The following is a 9,385-nucleotide window of genomic DNA, read 5'->3' as shown; positions in this document are numbered from 1 at the left end:
TAAATACTAGCAAAATATAAGTGTCCTAGGGTACATAAAATCAAAAATCTGGTGATCTCTGCTTTTGCTAATATTTCTGTAGTAACTGTTTATCCGTAAAAGGCTGTATGGCTAAAAAGCTGTATGGGTAGCTATCTCAATTGCAAGAAATGTTAGGATGTTTTGACTATTTATTGAACCAATATCATGATTGAAGTGGATCACAGTTCTAAACCAGATATTGACAATTGAAATTGTTAGTGAACACTATTCTTAGAATGTTCACATATAGTATATTAGCTGTGGTCGTGACATATGGAAGGGTTGTATTTTTTTCAGTTAACAAGGTTTCGCGAGTTCCATTTACACCCCTGAACAACATTAAGATGATTGTAACAAAGAAGAAAATATTGCCAAGACGAAAGTGTGTCTCAGCTGTTTACAATTATACAGAACTAGATATCGGAGCAGATGACACATACATGTGTATGTTACTTGGTGATGTAGTATGAATGTGCATGTTTTTAAACTTTATGGCCAATTTCTGTTTGCAGTTCAAGTTTTTACGGTTTTACTTAAAAATGTATGGATGGTAGCAGGAGCATGTAGATGTGATACTCCCTGTAAACTCATGGGTGCTTTCGGTCCAATGTTATGTCATGGCTGTCAAGGCAAAGCTAAACTTATATATTTAACATAGCGCTTACATGCACTACTTTGCATATTGGAAAATACTTGGAAATAGCTCCACCAAGCTTGTTCTTACAGTATGGCTCTCTTACAACGTAAAAAACATTTACGTTATAGGGATTTTACGTTATAACAACAGTAAAATACATGTAAACTGTCTAAGCCATTCCAAGATCTTTTCAAACTCACCCCTTTGGCCATACAAAAAGAAAAAATACTAGATTTAACTTTTGAATTTGTTGGCTGTACCATAACTGCAATATTATTAGTTTGCATCGACAACTTTTTTACTTTTTTGATTAATCCTATGGGTTTTATAGATTATGATTGCAGTAATTTTACAATAGTTTTGTGGGGAAGGCACACCTTTGACAGTCATTCAGAAAAATTTGCATATTTTTTAAACAACAAAGTCTATTGTGCTAATTAAAGCTAATAACAAATATTTTATACGTCTACATCAAAGCGAAACGACAAAAATATTTGCTATAAAAAGCGGTACTACTTGTTCATCGTCTATTTTTATTAAGGGGTCAATGTTAGTATAAAAGATGTCTTTCAACAATACTCCAACCTGTGACATTCAGATTGGCGGATTGATGCTGTAACATGTGCACCAATTGACCCCGTTTAAGTATTAATTTTATTAACAATTGCGCAGCTTCCTATTCTCTGTTTTGTCAACTCATCTGGCGATCTGTCACGACTAACTAGAATGTCATGGAATTTGTAGGTCTATATACATGTATATAATAGATAAAACGCTCATACACCTGTCATCTTTTCTCTTGCAAGTGCGGCGAGGCAGATTAACATTCAAATCGAATTTGAAAACTCGCCTGACTATAAACTACACTATATAGAATTTTTTACGTAGTACAAAGCAAGAGCTTCACTTAAATTTTTCACGTTGTCTGGAATTTACATTATAAGAGGCATACACTATAAAAATTGTTGTTAAAAATTGATATATCGCTCTAGAAGTACCAAGTGTTCATGCGGCACAAATATTTGATCTTATAGTAACCCGCTAAGTTACAACAATGATATACAGCCCAAAAGGATAGCCGACGGCTATCATATGGGCGTGGTTTAATGATGGAGCTCTATTAGGATTGTGCTAGCCTGGGTTTTAAAGCAAACACAACTCTCGCGGGGCGGTCGCGTTGCCTTGTTAGGTTTTAGAAAACACGAATCGCTGTTATCATTTCATTAGCTTATTCAGCCAGTAGACCCCGCGGGTCACAATAGCAAACATTGAATTTCTGCAATGTAGGGGTAATACCTAACCAAAATAATGGATCTAATCAAAATAAAACATTTCAAATTACCTACTTTTAATAATTTTAAAATTAGTAAAGAGCGTGGTATATGCCTAAAGTTAAATATAATTACCCGAACAACGGCATTTTTTTCTAGTTTTTGATTAATATTTTGCCACCCCTAATATAAAATGACAAAGTCTTTCATCGGTTTCACATTGTTTTACCTTGCCAATAAGATGGGACAGCAGGCAAAGCTGTGCAGTGTAGTTTTCATACTCAAAATCTAAATGCAAAACCGAATTTGAGCTATTTTACGACTGTGACTATTAATATCACGAATGCTTGTGAATGGCAACTGACTGATCATAACGGTGACAATATTGGGATACTATATTTATTTGACAACAAAATGAATTCAACAGATAAGTAAAATAACCACTATAGTTCATAATATTCGTAAATTTACAAGGTGCTTTATTCAGCATATTTGTTTGTTCGGGTGCCGTGTTCGGGTTAATCCTAACAGAGCTTCATCATTAAACCACGCCCATATGAGCGCCGTCGGCTATCCTTTGGGGCTGTATATCATTGGTTACAAACTGAATATATTTTTAGTGATAGCATTTACACTGTTAAATTAAAACTGACAAACTTCAATGAAAAATCTAATAGAACTCTTGATAATAATAATCAGATAATGATAGGATTTTGGGGTAATCTGCGCTACTTGTTTTCTCATTTCGTTTCATTACTTCACTATAACACATAAGTGCAGACTGCCTAGAACTTCAATGTTTCATTACTTCACTATCACTAGTGTTACATGCTACGAATCTTAAATGCATGTTAAAGGTTGACTCACAACAAAATTCACATTGCAGTTATTTGGTATCAAAAGATTTACCATGTCTTACTCTGTTGTGTTGTAGGTGCCAAATATGTGGGAATGTGATTACAAGCTCTTTAAAGCTCGATGACGTAGCCACAAAATTTTGTTATCGTCTTGTCACGTATGTTCTCACGTGAATTGAAAGGCCAATACAAAGCTCAATATAAAACTTATCGTAGTACTAGTTTATGACAAACACTTCGGGTTTTACCGAAGACCCCGTATCAAATATAGATTCTCGCTACTTTACAGTTTTGTTTCGGCATTATTCAATCGTCAAGTCGTAATCTGATCATGTGACCCAATACTTCGCAAATAGTTTCTGCAGCACTTTTCGATTATCACAAGTGACCAACAGGCTCGTCATGATTATCAGACAATGATATGTACTCTTTCAAGCTAAGGCTAAAAAATGAAACAAATTTTTACGGTAAAGGTAGGGCCACACGAGACAAAATTCTCACGAAATCGGCAAAATTTGGACGAAATGATTCGTACGAATTGACATTTGAACGAATTCGTCCATCGTTGGTTGCGCACGATAAACGAATCCTGAATTGGACGAAACGTGAGAAATTTCTACGAATCGTTGTTTGATTGGTTGGTTGAAAAGGTTAGTTGAATGTCGCTTTCTTTTGCGCATGTTCGTACTGAAGCAAATGATTGAAACGGAGTCGGCTTTAATTTATCACTGCGTTCTGATTGGCTAGTTGAAAGTTAGTTTCGTACGAATCCGTGGTGGGAAAACTCCGTGTGGCAGATCAGAAATTTCGTACGAATGGAATTTCCCAGATTAGTTGAAATTACACGATACGTGTAGCCTGCCTTAAAGAATAGAGAAAGCATAATATTATTATGCTTTATTAGTTATCTTGAGATGTTGACTGATGTTCTAAAAAAAGAATCAAGGAGATTGACCCACTAGAAGCTGAGATATAGACAGCCAAACACAGGTCTACCTAATAAAGAATCAGAGGAAAACCCTTCGAAAATCCCGAAAACTGTGACGTATAAAATCGACTTAATGGTCATGTGCCGGAGTTGCGCACCCTTACCGCCGTTATGTATAATGATTGTTTTGGCTACAAGATGTGAAACGCTTCTCGCGATAGTAAATAATTTACATACTAGCTCTGGTTTCTCAGGAAAATCATCCAAACATTGTGTGGTAAAGGCATTTGCCCACAACTCCTCGCCATGATTTTTTAAAGCAGACGAGCAGATTTTGACTATTGTGCTTCAAATTTTATCTCGATCTCCACGGATATGCTCCGACGATCATCTGTTCAACGAACGGCGCGTGTATAGTCTATATGCGATATCCGCGAGTTGCAGTTTGTTTACAATAAGAAATAGGAATGGGACTTTTTGTTCCTTCGTCGTTTTTCTACTGTGTATCTACTGCAGCATTTTTCTACTGTGTATCTACTGCAGCATTCAGCTGATTTTCATGATTATCGTCACTATTAACAGACTGGAAGTTCACTACAGCCATAATCTTAAAAAGACTAACTTGACCGTGCTGCTCTTGATATAAGAAAAAAAAACGATAACTTTTGCTTTGATTTTTCTATTGATCTATTATCTTATCTATGATTATTTTTTATGATTTATATAATATTCATAATGCATATTATACAAAATAATAATATAACTGCGTATAGAATAAATGATGTAACTAATATAATTTGTAGAAAATTCCAAATAATAACCGAGATTGATTTAATTGATTCTATTTATTAGCTATAGTTAAAAAATCTGAACAACGCTAAAGATGAGTCTGAATAGGGAAGCTAAGTAGGAGAACAACAAAACTGAGCTGAACTAGCAAGATAGCGAAATAATAGATGCGTGTAATTATTTTACGCTAAAACCAATCTACACGTCAGAGGGACTGGTTCGGAATTCTAGGAACGATGCTTGTTAGGCCCAATTTGATTGTTCTATACTTCCAGGGATTAAACCAATCAAAACGCCGTGATTGTTATAGGAGAACGCATTAGTTGGCTTAATTGACCAATGGCACACAAGTCGATTTCATACGTCATATATTGATGATTACCAAAACACTTTTGTTTTTTGGTAGACCTGTGTTTGGCTGGCTATATCTCAGCTTCTGGTTGGTCAATCTCCTTGATTCATTTTTTAGAACATCAGTCAACACCTCAAGATGAATAATAAAGCATAATAATATTATGCTTTCTCTATTCTTTAAGTTATAAGATATCACTGCTAAAAGTGACAGCATTATGATGACAATAAAATAGTAGCGTATGAACAATAGACATAGTTTTATTGAATGCGTGAAGTATATTTGTGAAAATATTTCGACGAATAAGGTTGCAAGAAAGTGTAAACAGAAACCATCTCTCACAACTACATCACATTTGAGCCGTTTTGGAAAGGGAATCCAAACTACGGTGGTCTCATGTGGCTGCGATTAACTGTTTGTTTTTAAGTTTTTAAGAGCTTGTAATCACCTTTCCACATATTTTGCACCTACAACACAACAGAGTAAGACATGGCGAATCTTTTCATATCAAATAACGTTAATGTGAATTTCGTTGCAAGTCAACCTTTAGAGTATCTTCAAATGCATCTTCGTAGCATGTAAATGGTTTCAAATGCATATTTAATTCTTCAAAGCATTTCAAACCTCCGATTCAAGGAGGATATTTTTAAAAACTTCGATTAAACAACAAAGTACCCCGCACAATGTAAACATCAATATTCCTATTATTGCATAAATCTTTGTGATCGGAGGTTGAACTTTTATCGTCTTCATTAGTGACGTCCTACAGCATCCCTACGCAGATCGGTTTTCAATGCACATGTTTTAAATGATTTTTTAATTATCTCCAAAATGAAAATATTAATTCCGAATTTGAAAGAAAAGTTTTTCATACATTTTGACATTTGACCTTAGAGGCAATTTAATAGTGGCAGCCGCGATATAAAATATGCCCTGCTGTAGCTAAAAGCGCAACAGGCTAATATAGAAAACACGGAGTTGTGTGGCAACTTAATCATAGCATGTAAACTTGTCAGCTACGAACGATTGGGAGTTGTGCGACCATTCCTGAGTATCATGTAAATACATCCTCCTCATTTCTCCGATCAAAACCACAACTTTGAAGCTCAAAAATTTGTAGCGTGTAACACTAGTTAATAACAAATCAATTACTGTCTAACACAGTATGCACTTATCAATTATGTCATTCATGTGCTAAGACCTGGTAACATTCGTATGCTGAGACTTGTGATTTACTCCATGATACTTCCATAGTTAGTACTCTTTTACTGTCTACTCAAAATGGTCATTTAAATGTGGAAGTGTTTTGCTTGGAATTACGCAGCTCAAGTGCTAAAGTTTTCATAAGCTTGCTCCACATTTTCTTTTAACTCTTAACATTTTTTATATTTTAGACTGTGAGGATTGTCAACTAGAGACCATTGGTGATTGCATTTTACACCCTCTTCTGCCTATCCAAGATACTCAGGTATTAGCTATTTATGTACGTTGCATGGGTGTAGTCGAAAGTGCAGATCCTGAGGGAATCTTTAGTTTCTTATGTTTGATGCATATCAAGCAATATATAGTGAAACGTTAGGCAAATGAAATAGTTTGCCCGACAGAAGATTGCTATATCATCAACTGAGCAATTATGTTATATAATTTGAAAAATATTACCTTTTAGATTTTTGCTTGATTTGAGACTTGTCATATCTTCTATTTTTGATTTGAGTATTTAATGAATTTCGTTTGTTCAGTGTTAATGAATAGTAGTTTTCAAACGATTCGAGAGACATTATGACGCTAATTTATAATGTTCAGTCTGGCTATAAAGTAAATACTTGCACTTGCTAATGGATTACAGTAATACCCTAGGACACTTATATTTCGCTAGTATTTAGTTTCGTGAGTAGTTCACAGAGTAAAATTTCGAAGCAACTTAATTTCGCAGCTCTGATGAGTGCGAAAATATAGTGATGTGAAAATAAATGCAGTGGAACAAACATAATTAGATTCCTCAGGTTAAGTTCCCCGAAAAAAAATTAAATTTGCGACTAGTTTGTAATTGTGAACTGCAGGTAGAATGGTGTGGGCAAGGTCGATAATGCAATTTGATCGCTTGCTGCCATTTGTTTCTTGGACTATCAACAGACCCGTTTTCACTGGCCGGCTGAGCCGCCCCATCTTTTTGGGAATTTTTTTACGGTAAGTACAGTCCAACCCGGATAACTCGCCCTCAGATAAAATGTAACATTTCATCTCAAACGCAAGGTCAACTCAAGCGGATTTGTTTGGTCAGTTTCAACGCGATGATAAATTCCTTCAGATAACTCGACCTCAACATCATTTATTCGAAAAGTTATTTGCCCAACGGCCATGGACGCAGTTTTTATCGCTGTAGAATATCACTTCATTCCAAGCCATAGAGACAAACATCAACTTCTAGTAGTTCTTAGGCATCATTATTATCATCATCAGAGGCAAAATATTTTTGTTAACGACTTTTATAAAGGTTTGCAGAAGATTAAGTTTTATCAAACACCCGCTTGGCCATGTCCCATCTAAAGCGTAAAAGCCTCCGAATGAACTTAAAATAAAATCCGCAAAATTGATCTTGGTTAAAACGCTCAAAAGAAAAAGATGTATTTTTTCTGAGCGTTTTAACTGCGGTCATGTTTTCCCTATTTTAATTTAAAAACATCTTGGCAGTCACATCACTTAAAACAAAGCAAATCTCAAAAAATGACAAGTTATTGAAGAGGTGTCAGTGGTGAATCCAAACCTTTTCAGAGCCATGCTGCTTGTGTAGTACTGCGAGTGTCAGTGTGTCTTATTTTCTTTCAACACGGTGCTCGCTGCATTGATTGATGTCCCCAGCAAACGGATAGCGCTACTAATGCATGTGCATTGACATCAAATTCCTATCATTATAAATCATTCTTAATGGGAAAATAATCATAATTAATTGCAAAATAATAACGTAATAAAATTTTGGCAGTCAAATTATTTTGTTGGTTTATATTTTAACGATGCTATGGTGGTCGTTAAAAACGTTAAAATAAATGTCGTTATAAAATTCCATTCTACTGTACCAACGAACAAAGCTATTTAGTTTTGCTTTTTCGCTAGCTTGTTATGATAGTTTAGTTTCGCACATGAAACTTTCGCGAGAGGATGACACCGCGAAAACGCGAAAGTTAGATGTCGCGAATACATAAGTGTCCTAGGGTACTTCAACTTACGAGTGCTCCAACGTATGAGAAACTTGAGATACGAGCCAGCTTTTAAGCAAGTTTTAGCACTAACATACGAGCCATGTTTAAGATAGGAGCACGTGAGTCAGTTGCCAAGTATGCCGGAGGTGTTTTATGACAACAGGATCAATCTGCATTTTTCAACTGCACAGGTTATACTTTGGTACCATGTTTTTGTGCGCGCTTTTCAGTGCAGAGGTATGTGAATTAAAAGTACTGTGCGTAGACCGAAGGTTTGCCAGTAAAATGAAAAATAATGCAAAGAAAAAGCAAATGATAACAATTGATATTAAACGGAAAATTATTGAAAAATATGCGAAATGTGTATGCATGATTGAGCTAGCTCAGCAATATGACAGAAATACATCCACAATTATCAAACAGAAGGATTATATTCAGGGCATTTAGTTCGCAAAATGACTAACCGTAGTTTCTAAACGGCTCAGCAATCTTCACCACCGCTGATGGAGAGACCGCTCAGGCATTGGATAAAAGATAAACAATTGGTCGGTGACAGCGTAACTGAAACGACGCTATTTGAAAAGGCCGGTGCTATCTATCAAAACTATAAAAATAGACATTCGGACAAGTTGGCTAGTGGTCGTGCATTAAACCTTTGTGACGACACCTGTGTTCGTCCTCATCGCAACATGTTGAAAGGGCGACAAAGGCGAACGTCCTTAGATAAGGTTCATCTTACAACGGCCGGCTAGTCATGAAAGCGAAACAAAGGAAAGATTAGCTAACCAGCGAGAAACTTCAAACTATGAACGCCGAAGAAATTAAGTTGAAAATGAAAGTTTGCTTTTAGATTTGCGTCTAAGTTTGTCTTTTAAGATCTTGATAAAATCCAAATTTATCAAAGTCAACTGTTGTAATGATGGATAACTTATATATCTCTCTCTGGCAAATGCTAGCGTTAGCTGCTGTTGTATGTATTTAATTTTACATTTTAATTTAACACATTTCCTTGCATTATTTTTTATTTGTTGCTTTTTGAAAGCAAGTGGTAAGTTAGGACAATAATCAACATGTTCTTTATGTTACAATATCTTGTTTTGAGTGTTTTATTTGCATTTTTCAGAGTATGGAAACCAATAAATATATATCTAATTGTTCTATATATAAATAAATTGCACCAACATGCGAGTAAATTGACATCCGTGCTCAGTCTCGGAACGCATTAAGCTCGTAAGTTGAAGTATGACTGTATTTGCGGTATGCTATTTGGTTCACGGTGTTTTCATCAAATTTCACATGTACACAGCAAGCTGCTTTAAAAACTCTAATATGC

General features: G+C 35.4%; 1 protein-coding gene across 1 annotated transcript in view; it reads left to right on the top strand.

Annotated features, from left to right (window-relative positions):
• Nucleotides 1-356: 356 nt before the first annotated feature.
• The window catches only part of LOC137388482 (gastrula zinc finger protein XlCGF57.1-like), a 30,002-nt gene continuing 20,973 nt past the window's right edge, over nucleotides 357-9,385 (top strand). Inside the window, exons 1-2 of the mRNA XM_068074968.1 lie at nucleotides 357-465; nucleotides 6,250-6,323. Coding sequence (XP_067931069.1) covers nucleotides 366-465; nucleotides 6,250-6,323 — 174 coding nt within the window. The 5' untranslated portion in view covers nucleotides 357-365. The remainder of the gene's footprint in view (nucleotides 466-6,249; nucleotides 6,324-9,385) is intronic.

Source organism: Watersipora subatra, chromosome 2, assembly GCF_963576615.1.
Source record: "Watersipora subatra chromosome 2, tzWatSuba1.1, whole genome shotgun sequence".
NCBI classification, from domain to species: Eukaryota; Metazoa; Bryozoa; class Gymnolaemata; order Cheilostomatida; family Watersiporidae; genus Watersipora; species Watersipora subatra.
The sequence above is the reverse complement of the archived record's forward strand: the minus strand, read 5'-3'. Positions and strand labels throughout refer to the sequence as shown.